Genomic DNA, 18,064 nt, shown 5'->3' with positions numbered 1-18,064 from the left:
GCTGTAGATTAAACTCTCCTCCATATTCCTTCTTTTTCTTTTATAAAGAATAACAGTGGTAACTTCCAAATAAAAATTTGGAGCACATTGGCCCAATCTCCTCTACAGATGACATTTTTTTTTTTAAATCACTAAATAGGAGTGCTAGAGCATTAGGTCTTATTCTAATCTTACTTACACATTTGTAAATCATGAGTAAATGCACTAAAGTGAATAGTTACACATTTCAAATTGTGTGCCCTTACAAATGAAATCAGGTATGTTATTTTAAGATGATGTATATTCAGAATAGATGTATATTCAGAATAGAAAATAAGTACCGATATCCTTTTATAAGCCAATAGTTACAATATAGCTAGTATTGAAGAATTCAGTTTGTATTTTTTAGTCATTTAGATAGATAACATTGATATTTATTTTTAAGCATTTTTTTTTTTTACTTTTATCTATTTAAATTTTCAGAATTGCATGTAATTGTGGCGGCCGAGGGCGGTCTAAGGCTATGGCCAGGAGCTCGGACCGTCAGGTGGGGATTTTGCACGATGGAATAGAGTTAGGCACGGAAGCGTATTGGTTGTATAAAGAAAACTTTACTTACACCGCCGATGGTCGCAGTGCAGGAAGAAAACTTGTTTGAATTACAGTTGCACACAGACACACGGGGGTGAGATCTCTCTTCAAACCGAACTGAGATGAGTCATCGGTATGCAACTTCATGAGCGCTTAACACGGGGGTACGTCAATATATCCACGATGACAGGGAGTAGGCTGATCAGGCCTTTAAGTTCTCCTCCAAGACGCACGCGGAGTTTGCTAGGCTCCACAGCGTGCTTAGAGTTCTCCACGAGATGGTTGTGGAGTCCTCCAGCTTGGGCGGAAACTGCTCTGACCTTTTATACGGCTAGCAAACCAATCACTAGCCACCAGGTAGGAATAATTTAGAATTGTCCAATAATGGGGTACGAATTTGCATACGTGTGGTGGGAGCTCTTTTGCACCGGGGTTTTCTCTCTGCAGCTGAGAAATCCACCGTGCAAAGAAAGCTCCATGTGGCGGGAAAATTCCAATGTGCCGAGGCACTAAAAATCATTGGGTTATGACAGTAATTAGGAGTATGGAGGCAGACAATTTATTAATGACAAATGTAACTACTGTAGGACTGCTACTAGCTGAGTGGCAAAGCTGGCATCAGTCCCAGCTCTGCTCACCTGTTGCTCCCCCATCTGCTTTGTCACTTCCTCTTCTTTGTTCCCAGTCCCCTGGTGTTTCTGGGACTTGCAATCCAAACTACAATGAGGATGGTTCAATAGGACTGTTCTCCTGTGTCGTTACATACTCCATCAGTCATAGGTGCTGACTTTTATTTTTGTTGGGGGGGGGGGGGAGGGAGCTAAGATGATGGATATGGGGAAAGTTTTACGCATTTTAGGTGACAGCACTCTTTCTGAGGGGGGCCAGGGCCCTTGAGCCCCCAAGTACTCAGCACCTACACCATCAGCCATAATTTTTCTTACATTTCCTTTCCATTATTAACAGTGGAGATATTTTTTGTCAGTCTGTGAGGGTCAGGTAAAATTGACATTTGTCAATATTTACCAATAAAAATTGAATTCTGCCAAACATAAATATAGTTTATGTTAAAATAAATAATAGTATAATAATAAAAAATGGGTTTTATCTGAAAAATACAATGGGAAAATCCAATTGATTTAATAAAAAATATTCATTTTTCATAACAAAACATGGGTGTTCCAGCCCTTAGGGGTTTTCAATGGAAATAACTGGTCAATATGAAAATGAATCAGATTTGCTGGTATGTTCTGGCTGCTTGCAGCATGCTCAGGGTTGTCAAGCCTCATGATTTCAAACCACCATATTTAGTGGTTTTCTTAAGCTCTCACCTCTTCCAGTGAAACTATTTCATCGGAATGGCATCTTTTATTTAAGTATTATTCTAGCCCTCAGAAACTGAGAGAAAAAAACCTTTAAAATGTTCCTTGTGGGTAGCTTAAAAGATGATTAGATAAAGAATCCCATGTTAAAGTCTTTTTTAGAAGTAATTGAAATCCCATGATTTTTCAAGTCACTTTGACGATTCATGGAACCTAACTTATGATTTTGAATGATTGAGGTTAGAAGTACCACATTATGGTGACACAGTAGGCATGAGTTAAATTCACCGCCCAGTCGAATTGGTTTATATCTCTTTGTGTACCTAGAATGAATCTTTATCAAGAATTTCACTTTCTATTGCCAGTTATTGCCAGTTCTCTAAGACCAGTTGTTCCATTCCCAACCGAATGGACCATTGCCTATCAATCTATGCTGTTGTGAAACTTATGTCAGAAGTAAAACTTCCCAGTCACAAAGTAAACACTGTATTTATTTGCAGCCACATGCATCTTTCCTCAAAAATCAACCATCCAAAATTGGGGTATGCATCATAAGTGAGGAAGTTGATTTCTCTGGTAAAATGGAGGCAGGGGGTATTGAATGGCTGCCAAGAGCCATACTCTTCTGGCCCCATGCAGGAGGGATACAGTCCACTTGCCAGCATTGCTCCCCCTACCCTATCTCTTTCACAGCCACGGCTGGAAAAGGTAACACCTCTATCATTTAGCTGAACAGCAAAAGGAGGGGGAGTGATGCGGAAGAGTACACTCTACCCCTTCACCACGTGGCCAGCATTCAGCCATGGTGAGCCCAGGCTGTGACAGGTAAGACACCAGAAAAGTCTTATTTTCCTCATTCTGCTGCCTCAAAACAAGGTACAGATTTTATTTTGAGACATATTGTATGTGGTTATGTACAGTACTCCTGTTGTTTTACGTTGCTTGTTCTCATTGTGTATAATATGTTCTGTTAGACTGCAACAGTAGCTACTGCAATATGAATGATTGCAATATAGAGCAATGAGGCTTCCTATATTCTTGATGTTTCTCATTGGTAACATACACTTATTCATTTCTTGAGTCATCCTTTTATTAGGCATCATCTATGTTGCATATATTAGTCATGGAACAATAGATATCCATCAGTTTGTTTTGGTAGATCACTCAAAAATCACTGTAGCTTCCCTTTACTTCTTTAAACTAAGCTTTTAAAATTAATTTTCTTCTAAGGCTCATTTCATTTTAATTTTGTATAATCTAGTCTGCATTGGACAGTGGTACAAGGAAAATATTCAAATCCATTTTGTAGGTACTCAGATGAAAATGATATGTGCATGCCACTTATGGATGGGTTTAATTTGCTCAGTAAAAGCACCTCACTACATTAAAGCTATTTCAGAAATCAAGGTACATTTCAACAGTGGGCAAGCATCAACATACCGGGTTCAAGTCATATAATCTTTCACCATTTAAATACTTGTTCACCTAGTGATACTGATACATCTGGATGTTTGGTGAGCTTGCAAAAAGTGACAGAGTGGGTGAGCAGCAAAGCTGGAAAAACCCAAGAAATCCTGCCTCCCAGTCCAAGGTGGGAGCAGCATGACACGGGCAATACATTACACACTCCTGAGTTAGGGGGTCTGTTCACTACTCTCCTGTTGAATCTTCTGCTTGACCTTGGGCATCTTCCCTTGTTTTTCCATCACTAAAATGAGGTGAATGACATTTACCATACATATTAGTGTTTTAAGAAGGCAACAAGGGTCTGTTATGACCATGTCTTTTGACCACTTGTATAATAGAAGCCATAAAACTTCACAGAGTAGTTTCTGCTTCAAGCCTGTTATTGCTGATATAGCTATAGGATATCTTGGAGGTCCTTGGGTTAAAAATATTCAGTGATGAAGAACCCCTTGTGTCCTTAAGGAAGTTGTTCCAATGGATGCTGCTCACAATGATAAAAATGCGCACCTTATTTTCTAGCTTGATTTTTCAACCACTGGACTGTATTAACTCTTTCACTGCTAGATAAAGATCTTTCTACTATGAGAGTTTTTGTTTCCTCATGTACATTCTTTTGGGCCACGATCAAGTCACTTCTTTGAACTACTATACTTGTTTTATTCAAAACCAGTTTTGTCAGCACCCCTGGTCTGAAAGCAAAACATGAACAAACTGAGTTTCTTTACTTTCCATTACTTGAGATCTAGAAGGCAAGGATCTTGGGATAGATGTGACATCTTTTAATGATCTAGGAATCATTTCTACAGCTCTGCAATCTATGCAACTGTTTTAAATCAATTTGATCCAGGATCCTTTCCAATTTTCCCACATTCTTTTTTTAATCAAAATGCAGACATGCTGTACTTGATAAAATCATGGAATCATAGAAAAGTATGTCTGGAAAGGACCTAAGGAGGTCATCTTGTCCAGTCTCCTGACTAGACCATCCCAATCAAGTGTTTATCTAACTTGCTCTTGAAAATGTCCAAGGATTTCAAAACCTCTCTGGATAGACTGTTGCAATGTGTAATCACCCTCACATTGTGATCAAATTCTTCCTAATATCCAGCCTAAATTTCTTCTGCTGCGATTTGATACCTTTGCTCCTATTATAGTCCCCTACAACCATAGAGAATAACCTGTCTTCATACTCTTTATAACCATCCTTCAGGTATTTAAAGACTCTTATCAAATCCCTCCAAATCATTCATATGTTAAAAAATTCTGTATCCAGGACAAAACCCTGGGGAACCTCACTCAATATCTGTGGAGCTATTGATGACTACTTGTTGAGCATGATGATCCAATCACTTAATTACCTACTTGACAGTACTTTCACTTAGTCTGTATTTCCTTATTAATGAGAATGTCATGGGAAACAGTGTCAAAGTCCAGGTCAAGGTATGCCACATCTACTGTTCTCCCTCCATCCACAAAGCCTGTCATTTTGTCATAGAAAGAAATCAAGTTGGTCAGGCATGACTTCATTCAAAGTATGTGAGAGAGCTTTAAAATGAAAGTGCCTCTGTCCATGACCTAAGCGTTTTTTCAACTTACCCAATGCCTTTTAAATAAAATCTTATGCCTTCCAAATACATTTGCTGGGAGATGATGGAATACTAATTGCATTAGACCATTTGGAAGTTGGTTTCTATTTTTCAACCTAATCTCTTTTCATTTCAGATTCTCATTTTGTAAGTAAATATTGCATATGCCTCATCTAGGGAAGCAGTACCACCCATGGCCTGTGCCCTTCCTTATACTTTATTACCAAAACAATCAGTCTCAAGTAGTTTAACAGAAGTCGAAATTGCTTAAAGTTTAGAAAAATTACAGTTACCTCCTTCTATTAACACTTCAGTTTGCTTAATTACTTCTGGAGGTGTTTTAAAGTATTTAAAGTGTCTTGCTATGGTTTCCGGTGTATGAATCTGCTCTATACCATTGGTGCTTAACCTTTTGGCCCTGCAAGCTAAATGAGCAGTGCAGGGCTGGCCCATGGGCTGAATCAAACCTCACACCCCAGGATTGGGCCCACATGCCCAGATCTAAATTGCACAGACCTTTGTGCCAGGACTGGGCCCCTGGGCCCCCACACTGCCTCCATCCAGCCTTACGTGCTGGTTCTAGCGCTCAAGGTCACAGTCTGTGGGGCTCCCCACAGACCTGGAGGGAACCCTGCAAGCTAGTTGACAAAGCACTGGGGGCTAGATCTGGCCCAGGGTGGGAGTTGAGCATCCCTGCTCTGCACTCATTACTCATAAGCTGCAATCCGGGTTTTCTGTTCACCATGCAAAAGCATGGTAAAACCTGGATTTTCTTATTTTAAGGAAAAAATCCCAGATTTTCTCATTTAAAGGATAAAAATGTGGGAAATGGTGGGTTTCCCCTTGCAGCTGGCAGTCCCAGCCTGCAAGGGGCTGGGGGAGCAGAAGGAGTATGGTTAGGAAGTAGGCACCATGTGCATGTGTGCACATATGCAGGCATATAACCACCAGGCAGCCTGGAGAGCAGCTCCCTGCAGGTGAGTCTGGTGTCAGGGGAGGATGGGATTGAAGCCCAGAGGTGAGGGAGGTAGGAAGTTGGGTAAGGTTGGAGTGGTTCATGGGGCTTGGGGCTGGGGGCTGGAATACATGGTCACAGGACCCAGGCGAGGAGAACAGAGCCACAGGTGTCTTGTCCAGGGGGCGGCGGGAAGGGGCTGACTCTGCTGCCGCATGCACTCCTGGGAGTGGCATGTGGGATACATGCCTCCCCGATTTGTGCATGGGGTGTGGGTGGGTCTGTTCCTGCTCCAAGGATTGCTTCTGTGTTTTATCCCTTGAGTAATGAATGTAAAATAAATTTAGGAAATTAATATATATCTGGCCCTGGCTGCCTGTCATGTGGCCCTGGATGGCTTGCTGAAACTCAGTAAGCAGTCCTCCACCCAAAATAATTGCCCACCCCTGTCCTAACCACTAGGATAATGAATCATGGTCACCCTTAGTTTTAATATCTCTCTCTCTCTCTCTTTCTGTGGTCAGTGAATCTCTATGACAAATGAAACAGGTTCAATAGGAGGCATCAAGGGTACCTCTCCACCTGAGACTGACTTATTGGCACTTGGTGATTAGTTTCCTCTTGTGGCAGCTGTGGGTCTGTATTCCTAATGGCAGAAGAGGGAATTGAGGAGGTTCTTCCATACCTTGTGGAAGTGCTTTGATCCATTGAATAAAACAAGCAACCCCATTTCCTCTTCCTCCATTCAGTTTGAGAAAGAAAGTGGCCAGTGTTGTGTTTAATGCAGAGACATGCTCTAGGAACTCTGGGCTTTAGGGATAAGCATACATTTCACAGTGTAGTGTCATGTAGAGATACCCAAGGTAGCTCTGAATGGGGCAGCTAAGTGGGTGGTTTTGAGGATCTACATTTTGAAATAGATACCTCTGTCTCAACTTAAAGCTAAGATTTCCTGTAGTAGAGTTGGGCAATGTTGTAGCCATGCTGGTCCAAGAAAAATATGAAAGGTCAGGATAAGAGTGGGTAAAGTCTTTTATTGGATAAGCTGTATAGTTTAAAGCAGGAGACACAGCCATGCAGGAATGAAGAGACCTGAGGAAGGATACTTCATACCCAAAACCTTGCATATATGCCTCCCAACTATATAATGGGTTTAGTAAAAGATATCACCCACAAACAGTTTTTGCTGCTAAGAGTTTCTGTGGGTCTAACATTTCAGAAAATATCACCCTTAATTTGAAAGGCACCAGGTTTCTTGTCATCACAAAGCAGGTGATGTTTTCAAAAGACTGAAATACTGTGATCATATTCTGCCTGCAAACAAAGCAATTGAATAAAGATGCAATCATTCTTTCCACATAAGGACATATATGCAGCTTTTTCATTTTAATGGCCTCACTGTGAGTCTTTGTCTGGCAAAGATAAAGTATATACTCAGGATTTTCATTAAGATCTTTCTGGGGGTTTCTTAACTGAGAATACTGAAAACATAGTATGTCACTAATATATTTTGCGAAGTGGCTAAAAAAGAGTCACAACAGATTCACAGGTTTATGTATTCAAAATGGGATAAAGGAAACCATGGCCTTTGAAATCCCGAGGGATCATTTCAGAGAAAATTTCTGTGAAGTGGTATACTGTTATGATAGATGAAGCAACAGACCTCTCCCAGGAAGAGCAAGTGACTTTATACCTGTGGTATGTGGATGACACAAAGGTTCATGGAGAATTCATTGCAATAGTGCCTGCACATAATTGAAGCTAATTATACCAGTAATTAAAAATCTACTTCCTCATTAGCTGTTACGGACAACAATGCCACTAAAGTAATATGGAAGGCTAAATGTCCAAGGTAGCAATGACAAAGAAAAAGCAGGAACCACTAGCTGCATATGCTTATGTCAGTGGGCATTGAATGCGTTTAGTGTCCTGCGAGAGTTAAAAACAACATTACCTTAAAAGAGCCTCTTGAAACTCTTTACAAGATTATAAAAATAAAGAATCAACCAAAATAAGAAGCTATATTTCAGGATATAAAATATGAACTATTGGGCATCTGTGCCTTCTGTCATACAAGATGGGCTCTTCATAGAAACTTTGCTGTTTCTGAAAAGCATTTCCACTCTGTGCAACTTGGGAAGTTGCAAAGGATGCAGTGAAAGATCCTGAGAAGAGCATCTGAACTGCTTACAAAGCAGCATCAATGTGAAAGTTGAACCTCCTTGTTGATAGTCATAGAATCATGAGTAAGTAGGGTTGGAAGGGACCTCAGGAGGTCATCTAGTCCAACCCCCTGCTCAAACCAGAATCATCTCAGATCAAACCATCTCTGTCAAATATTTGTCTAACTTGCTGTTAAAACATCCAAGGAGGGGGATTCCACAATTCCTCTAAGTATCGTTTTCCAATGTTTAAAACACCCTCATAGTCAGAACTGAGTAGAAGTTGAAAAGTCCTTCCTAGAGTAGACACTGTGTCCAAAACACAACAAGGGTCAGATAGTTCAGGAAGAGAAATAATACTTGATTCATTAAGTCCTTTCAATCAAATGAAAATTATAACTTCTTGGAGAAAATATCTACCAGAAAAGGTTACATTTGGGTATTTTGAGTCTCCAAACTTCTAGAAGAGTTCCATGATAACATACATGAGGATAGGGGGGGCGAACTGACTGCTTTTGTACCTTTGAAAATCTCCGCTCCAGTTTATGAAACTACTTTTGCTAGAACAAGCTTTCCAGATGAATATTGATTTGTGGGTTTTAATCCAAGATGCCCTAACAAGATGTTTTTTTCAGAAGAAGGGTGCTTAGCCCTTTCTGATAATTGGAGTTTCTGATAAGGTGCCTCACACTGAGCATTCAGGAACTAGGTAATAACATTAAAAAAATAACTGTACTCTGAGCCTCCATAAACTAGTGAAGTGTGGTGGAGTTAGAATCTGAAGGGTTGCAACACAGACACTTGCACTAGAGAGTTTGGTAAGTTTGAAGGTAGTACAACAGTGTTTTTTATGCAAGCAGTAGGAATTGGGACCAAAGTTACTAAAATGTAAAATTTATTATGGTGCCCAGTGACAGCATCAGCTTTACAAAGCCATAGGCAAAGATACTGGAACTGAAATGAAGATCAGTGGCACATTAGCAGCTGTCCCTATGTCCAGTGGAGGGCAACAAAAATGGGAACTGGGTTTATTTAGTCTGCAGAAAAGAAGACTGAGGTGGGATTTGGTAGCAGCCTTCAACTCCCTGAATGGTGGTTCCAAAGAGGATGGAGCTGGACTGTTCTCAGTGATGGCAGATGACAGAACAAGGAAAAAGGTTATCAAGTTGCAGGAAGGGAAGTTTAGCTTGGATATTAGAAAAAACTCTCACTAGGAGGGTGGTGAAGCACTGGAACAGGTTACCTAGGGAGGTGGTGGAATTCCCATCCTTTTTGGTGTTTAAGGTCCGGCTTGACAAAGCCCTGACTGGAATGATCTAGTTGGGGTTGGTTCTGCTTTGAGCAGGGGGTTGGACTAGATGACTTCCTCAAGTCTCTTCCGACTCTAATTTTCTTTAATTCTATGGGCATGGGTAGATGAAACAGGCCTAAATTGAAGCGGTAGGTTTTAAAAAACACCACTTCAATTTAGGACTGATTCAACCCCCATGTTGTGCACATACCCCACTGACTTACCTGCCTCTCTGGCAGGGAGCAGAGGGCGAGCTGCCGGCAGGTGGAGTGATCCCTGGGTTCTGGGGAGGGGCTGGTGCTTCCCTCTGCAGCAGCTGCGGCCTCCTCACCCAGGCAGCACCTGCCCACAGGCACGTTGCTCAGGTGGTCCGGGGGGGCATCGCAGCCACAGGGAGAAGCACCGGGCCCCCACGCAGCTCAGGCAGGCAGGCTCCGGGGTGGGGAGAGTGGAATCAGGCTTTCTGCTTTTCTTGGGCAAAGCTGCTTTCCCAGGCTGCTATCAGGCTCTGTGCAGGGCTTCCTGCAGATCTGTGGAGCTGCACAAAGCCCGGTGCTTCACTTCGTGGCTGTAGGGGTAGCAAACTAAAACTACTCAAAGGAGTTTTAGTTTGCTGTGCCTCAAGTCATTTAAGGTGCATTATACTGCCAAATTTCCTACAGCAGCTGGAAGTAACGTGCAATATGCTGCTGAGGCATGCAAACACGAACACCATTAAAGAGGTGCAAAAGCATTTTGCTTGCTTTAAAGTGTCATGCACACATGGCTCTCATTTTGTCTACACACAGCCTATGATTCTATACTTGAAGGGCTGTAATAAAGAAGAGGGAAAGCACCTTTTCTCTCTTGGTGCAGATGGGAGGATGTGGACTAATGGCTTGACATTTCAGCAAAGGAAATTGAAATTGGATATCTGGAAAAGCATCTTCACTGTTAGCATAGTGAGGCAGTGTAATAGACTGCCTAGGGAAATTGTGGAATCACTAGAGGTATTCAAGAAGAATTGGGACAGCCATTGGTTAGGGATGACCTAGGTGTAACTTTGCCCATGTTCAACTATGGCTATTCCAATGCTTCTGGGCTTTGTTGGCTGCCCCCATCCCATCCCCTCTTTCTGCTACATGTGTCAGGATGTTTTTAATCCTTCCTTAGAGGCATTGAGTGCTGGCTACAGCCAAGGCTGGGGAGTTTGACTGGGATGTGCCAATGCTTCTGCTGGGAACAAAGTGGAGGTTTTGGGCTAGAGGATTTTGCCCCTCTGCTAAGGGTCAGATTGATTGCCATATTTTGGGTCAGGAAGAAATTTTACCTCATGGTCAGATTGGTACAGACTGTGAGGGGTTTTGCCTTCCTCCGTGCCATGGGATATGGCCCTCTACACAGGATCTCTTGAACATATATTGACAGCATTTCATAGAAGGACATTGGCTGTTGTGGTTCCCCTGCTTTACTGGTGACAAGTTAGGGTGTTAGGTCTGTGTTTTGTCAGGGTTGACAGTAGTCTTATGTAAAGTTTAAATTATGGATTTTATGGTATGGCTTGGATAGGGATGATCCTGCCTTAGGCAGGGGGTTGGACTAACCCAGTGATAGGCAAAATACTGCCTGTGGGCTGGATTTGGCTCACCAGGCCATTCTATCCAGCCCATGGGGCCTCTCCAAAAAACAATTGTTACTAGCCCTCAAATGCCTTTTGAAAGCTGGTAGAAGGTGGACTTTCAGAGGTCACATGCCATTGGACTGAGCAGGCACTCCAGCCTCTGTGGTGTATGGACTGGGAGCTGTGGGGGGTCATATGGATGGGCTCCATGCCAGCACTTGTGGCTTTCTGCTGCAGTGCCTGAAGTCCCACATGGAGGCACAGAGCCAGGCTGGCTGGTGTATGGCTCCTGCCTACAGTGCTGCAAGCCCCACATGCTGGTTGGAGCCAGCCCAGACTGGTTCAAAGGCACACAACAGCAGACTGGGCCAGCTCCATGCTGCCACATGTATCTTTCAGGACTCAGCTGGAGCTTTCCATTGCTGGGAGGGCTCTACCTGCCATGGGACATAAGCACCTCAAGGGTCTGCTGCCTACTGCTGTTGCTGCCACCTCACACTCACCTGCACACACTCCAAGACCCCCCGCAAATCCCACACCCCCCAAAAACTCCACACCCCCACAGACCCCATCCACAAACCGACACCCCCCACAAACCCTGCCACAAACCCTACACATACCCCACACCCCTCACATACTCCCACAGTCACAGATCTCCTCACAAACTCCACACGCTCCCACAAACCCTACACATTCCCACACCCACCCACAGCCTTCCACACCCCTTCACAAACCCCTGCACAAGCCCCACACATACCCACGCCCCCCACAAATCTCATTCCCCCCACAAACCCCACACTTCCACACCTATACCCACAAGCCCCACATACCCCACCACAAACCCCACACCCACCCACAAACTTCACACCCTGCCATATACAAAGATCCCTCACAAACTCCACACACCCCACACCCACCAACTCACAAATCCCACACACACAATATACAAAAGTAAGACTTTATTTTGAGCTATTATGCAGTCATCTCTCTCTATATATACACATATATCCACATACACTATGCAAACATACATAAATCAGGACAAAAATATTTTTTTAAATAAATTTAAAATATGTTATAGTAGATGTTTGATTTTTAGTATATTTGTTGGGTTTTTTTCCAGTTCCAAGATAGCAAACACCCATCCCAGAAGGAGTACTTCTGGGGGCAAGGGGAGGGACTTCTGTGGCAAATGTTAGGGGTTAGGGTTAGGACTTCTAGTCCCAAAATAATGATCAGGGTGGGGCACCTGTCAGGAGGCAGAACTACCCTTGTGGTCCTCAACAGCTCAACAAAAGTCGCTAAGCAGCCCTCTAGCTGAAATAATTGCCTGCCCTGAACTAACCTTTGGAGGTCCCTTCCAGCCCTACTCTCTATGATTCTATATTAACACCACCACAGCTGATACAGCACACCAGTGTCTAGTGTTGTGCGTGTAAATTTTGCAGTTATACTTTCTTCTGCTTTTGGAGTTAAAGCATAATTTTTAAATGTTTATTTGTGCACAACTTGATTTTTCAGTAGAAATTTGTATGTGGAGGGTTATAATTTGCTGTTTCCTAGGACTATTTTAAAAACACCCATATCTAATCTTGCTTTCAGATGCTTTCCCAAGCACTTTGAGGGTGTAATGGGTAAGCACAATCCCTTGTTTTGACCTGAATTATAAGAGAAACTTGAATATTGGTTTCTATATCTATGTTTCATGTTGCAAGTTACCTCTTTCTTTTTCTCTCCTGACATAGCAACATACAGTGGGACATCTACACAAGATGCTACATCACTGTAGTGATGAGCTATGTTGCTATAGCTCATTGCATTGGTGATGTAGGGTCAGTGGGCATGAACCATGATGCCAATGCTACTGAACAGTAGCATCGGAAATGACCCATGCAGTGTTGGGGCTGCACAGTAACATCAGTTACTTCACAGTCATTTAGTACCTCCTTAAGCAATAACTAAATGACTGTGTAATAACAACTGTGCAGTCTACTCATGTACGTGTGCCCAATGTGTATTTAATGCCTTTCAGGGGCCCTAACAGGCAGCCTAACTGGGATTAATTGTCCAGTTGGCCAAACCAGCCAGAGGCTTTAACCCAGGGGCGGGCAATTATTTCGGGCAGAGGGCCACTTGCCCAGTTTTGGCAGGCTGTCGAGGGCCACATGGGTAGTCCTGCCCCTTGACAGGTGCCCTGCCCCCTGGTTATCATCTTGGAACCAATGTCCCAATGTCTTGGGACCAATGTTCCAGTGTCAGCACCGGTGAGGCCCAAAGTGGGGCACAGGCTGGCAGGGGTCTGTGGAGCCAGGCTGGGCTGCACCAGCAGGGAGGCGAGGGAGCTGGCCTGGCTCCATAGAGCCCCTGCCAGCTGGGATCTCATGCTCCTGCCGCCCTGCTCTGGGCCCTGCCAGCACTGGCCCCAGGACACCGGTGCGGGCCCCGTGTTCCCACTGGCTCCCGTGCCCACTCACACCCAGTGCTCCCCAGCCCCACAGTACAGGCAGGGGGCAGTGCACAGCCCTGACCCCCTGCTCACTGGCAGGGAAGAAGCTGGTGATGAGCACAGGGAAAAGCGGCACCTCACACACCCCGTGCCTGGCACTCCCTGCTGCAGGCACTTGCAGCCCATGGGGGGCTGTCTGGAGCAGGCAAAGGCAGCCCCACACAGGCTGCAAGTGGCTACAGCACGGGGTGCTGGCCATGGGGTGAGAGAGGGGCCACTTTTCCCCATGCTCAGCACCAGCTTGTAACCCAGCCCTGCTGCCAGCCTGGGCTCCAAGCCAGCTCCGGGCTCACCTGTCAGCGGCAGCAGCTGCAGCCCCCCCTGCCCCCGCCCTGCTTGCTGCGCTGGGCAGTGTAGGCTGCTGCTGCCTGGCCACAGCTCACGCACTGGGCAGCCCACAGGCAGCGGTGACAAACACTGCCCGGCGCAGCAAGCGGGGGGGGGCTGCAGCTGCTGTCACCACACACAGCCCTGACAGACAAGGCCAGAGCCAGTGTGGGGCCTAGGCTGGCAGTGGGACTGGGTTACAAGGTGGTGCTGAGCACGGGGAGGGAAAAAGTGGCCCCTTGCCTGCCCTGTGGCCGGAGTCCCACTCTGCAGCCGCTTGCAGCCTTCCTGGGGCTGCCTGTGCAGTGCAGGGTGCTTGCCACAGGGCAAGTGAGGAACCACTTTCCTCCTGCCCGCACTCAGCTTTTCCCTGGGACACTTTTCCCTGGGCTCTTTCCCTGCCTGAGGTCCTCCCCTGCCCTTCCCCCTTACCTGCAGTTCCAGCTGGGGCAGCCATGTGCTCCCAGGCCAGAAGCCCCTGCTGGGGCTTCCAGATGGGGGGCAGGGCTAAGTGGGTCCTGTTGTTCTGGGAGCCCACCGGACTTCCCCTGGGTCCTACTGCCCTTGGTTCCTATCATTTTTTACAGGAACCAAGGGCAGATAAATATTAATTTTCTAAATTTTTTAGGGACTTCGCAGGCTGAAATGCAGCCCACAGGCCATATTTTGCCCACCCCTGCTCTAACCAGCATCCACACCCCAGGTGATGAACCAATTGACCCTGTTACAGCCTCACGATTTGCTGCTTAGCATAGCAACCACCCCACTTAAATCCACTTCTGGCAGCAGACTGCAGGCTAGCCAACAGTTCTGTTTGAAGGGCTGCTGTGGTAAGCCTCCCTGCATCCTATGGCTTTTGGTTTTCTGATTTCTCACCCTGCTCATCTCTACTTATGGACTGTGGCCTTGGGAAATTCTAACTTGGCTTTGGTAAACTCAGTCCCTGACTCCAGAATCCTGACCCAGCCTGTTACTTGGACTCTGCCCCTGGATTTCCCCTTTGGATTTGGTAATTTGTCCTGACTTGGTCTGTAAATTGGACTCTGATCCTGCAACTCCACCTTAGTTTGGGTAGCTCTGGGTTCCCCGCAGCTCCTGTCTCTGGCCCTGCTTGGTGACCCACTAGGCCAGACTGCCTGCACACTGGTCCTTACAAGGCCAGTCCTTAGAAAAGAGCTAGTATGAGCACTGTTCCTGATGTGCAAAAGCTTTTTGATCTTGTAAATGCTGATGAGAGTCAAAACTGTACTACTCTAATCCTATTATTCAACAACAGGAGAGGAGTACGCAGCATGATTACAGCATTCTAATATTACTGCCCACTGTTTTCATCTGCCACTTGTTCCTCAAGAAAATCAGAGCATGCAGAGCACAGGTATTTTAGAATACATTGCTGCTGGTTTAGGAGATGATAGTTCAGTCTTAATGCAGATCTTGCAGGAGATGGCAGCAAAGCAGGAGGTGGTTGTTACATATGTAAAAGGCTGAACTCAAACCTTTGTAAGTGCTGGTTGCAGTCAGCACTTACAGGTTATCACTGACTCAGGCTGCCTTGAAAATACCCAGGCTTGCACTAGGATCATATTCAGTTGCACACACAGGACTGATGTCCTGGCTGTAGCTACATTAGAGAAACAACTTTCATCCTGAATATATTAAAAGCAAACAAACTACAACTGCTTTCCCAGGAGAGCAAGCAGTTCCAAACAGTAGCTCAGATCAGTCCTCAGTAGCTACTCTTGGTTTGGAGACAATCAGAACCATAATTTGAGTGTAGATGTGTATGTATGTGTGTGTGCAGAGAGGGGGGAAGCTATAATAACCACAACCTCTTGACATCACATGATTTCTAATGAGGTGCTCCCCTCAGAATCCCTTCCTGAAACAACCTCCTATTTGGACCAGTAACCCTTCCCCAAGCTCTCGTGAGACTCAGCAATTTTTTAGACAATCAGAGGCAGCCTGGGGATTACTTAGGAAAAAAAAAAAGCTGTTAAAAATATGCTAGTTACAACCTTATCACCTCCTTATCAGAAATGGATGGTTAATGAAATGACAGATGGGCCTATATCATCATCAAAAGTAGCTAATGAGCTTCAATTCTACAGAACACATCATCTATTAACTATGAAACAGTTAATTCAGTCCTGTAGTTAACATTCAGCAAATTAGTAGTAATTACTGATCAGAAAGCACAACCACAGTGTAATTACACTATGATTGCAATGTAATTATAGTCCCTGAATTATAAAGTATAACCAGTATCTGTATAGCATTACATACTGTGATTCTGCCCTAGCTTATATTTTGTATGGGGACTTATGGATGTAAGTGAACACCTACTAAGTGGAAAATGCTTACCCTATTGCCTTGGTAGGATGGTACACACCCTCCAACTTGCTTTGAACAAGGAGAATTACTGTCTATTTGTAATATGCACAATAATGCCCATCATTTTTCCTTTACAGTATTTTTGAGCAGTGGCTTAGAAGACACAGACCCCTCCAAGAAGTTTACCCTGCAGCCAATGCGCCCATTGGACACAATCGTGAATATTACATGGTCCCATTTATTCCTCTCTACAGAAATGGAGAATTCTTTACCCCATCAAGGGAGCTGGGCTATGATTATGAATATCTAGCAGACCCAGGTAATGTTATGTTCCAAGCAATGTTGAATCTGTTGTCTTCTTATGGAATATTTCATAGACAAATAACTAGGCAAAAATGTTACTGGCTGATTCAGGTCTGCTCCATAGGTATATTCAGAGACACATCTGCTGTCATTGCTACAGAGCATTGCTACCTATGAGAGACTGAGCTGGGACTGAGATCCTTTGTTAAGTGTTGTTATCAACAGAGTTGTCAAAGTAGTTCTGATATGAAGACCATGTTTTGCCTTCAGTTACACATCTGTAAATCCAGTGTATGCAGCTGAACTGAGTGAAGTTTCACTGAATGTCTATTTTGAAGACCATTAGATTCTCAGCTGGTGTAATATCAATCAATACCAATGTACACTGACCAAGGATCTATCCCCATGTAACTGCACAGGCATATCTCAAGGCAGAAGCCAGTCTTCAGGCTCTTTAGTAGTAGAGATCAGGCTCAAGGTTCCGCCCCTTCCCCTCATTTCTCTGGTACACCCCCAAAAATTAAGTTTTAGGTGTACTGAAGCTATTCACAAAGCTGAGTCAAATTCATAGAAGGAAGGATGCTCAGGAGGTGACCTACTCCAGCTTCTGCCAAAGGCAGGAACATCACTGTTCACATCATCCTATACAAATGTTCGTCTAACTTATTCTTAAAACTGCATGAACAACCCTCTTGGCACAACTGCCAGGCACATGCCCCATAAATATCAGAAACCCCCTTTTAGTGTCCTGTAGATAAAGGAAAGAGATAGTGTCCTGATGCTGAAGGGACAGGAAGAAGTTTTTAAAAAATCTGCTTGAGAGATGTAAGGAAGAGAACCATGCTTTCTGCTACCGAGGAAAACAAAAGTGCAACTGTGGAAATTTTACCTTAATAAAAGGGGGGAGAGGAGAGGAAATGTTGGTAAATTCAAAGCATTTTGTTTTAGTTTCAAAATGGATTTATATATATATATTAAAAAAAAAAAAGTATAAAGAGGATTAACCCAAGGAGGTGGGGAGGAAACATTTTGGATTATACAACTTGTTTCATGCTAGTCAGGATTTCGGTTAAATCAATAACCCCACTTCCCTCTACCTGAAAATATCCATTATTTAGACCATACTACTGCTAATAACATGAGAAAAAGAAAGGAAGCTCCTGTATTTTTCAAGTTGTAGGCTACTTTTCAAAGTGCAGGGTTAGAAAGCAATCTTTTCTATTTTTCATTTACAAATTTAATAAATCAGATTTTTTACTTACCAAAGGATGAAATGTCTCCCTGTATCAACAGCTTAGCACAAAGCATATGCACTGCCCAAGCAAAGTAAAGCAAAGTGGCACTTGTGTGATTCGGTGATCTTGGGCTGGGTTTCTGCAGAGTTGTGCATCTTGGTGACATTCACTGCAACTACCACAAAACCATTTGCAGTGCACAGAACGCCAATAAAGGTTCTAGTGTTTTATACATAAAGTAGATTAGTTTTCTACTTCTTAGAAATGGCATTGACTGGAAGGATCTGGCACACTAACAAGGCAGGCTTCAATTTGACTGGACCAAGGTCAAATTCTGTTAAGGATCTAAACTTTGACGGAGTTGAGAAGTGCTCAGGAGTGCTCTGGACTTTGGTCCCACCCATTACAA

General features: G+C 44.0%; 1 protein-coding gene across 1 annotated transcript in view; it reads left to right on the top strand.

Moving 5' to 3' along the window:
- The window catches only part of TYR (tyrosinase), an 87,196-nt gene that overhangs the window by 56,977 nt on the left and 12,155 nt on the right, over window positions 1–18,064 (top strand). Inside the window, exon 4 of the mRNA XM_006276878.4 lies at window positions 16,255–16,436. Within this exon, the coding sequence (XP_006276940.1) occupies window positions 16,255–16,436 (182 nt within the window). The remainder of the gene's footprint in view (window positions 1–16,254; window positions 16,437–18,064) is intronic.

Source organism: Alligator mississippiensis, chromosome 1 (assembly GCF_030867095.1).
Source record: "Alligator mississippiensis isolate rAllMis1 chromosome 1, rAllMis1, whole genome shotgun sequence".
Taxonomy (NCBI): domain Eukaryota; kingdom Metazoa; phylum Chordata; order Crocodylia; family Alligatoridae; genus Alligator; species Alligator mississippiensis.
The sequence above is the reverse complement of the archived record's forward strand: the minus strand, read 5'-3'. Positions and strand labels throughout refer to the sequence as shown.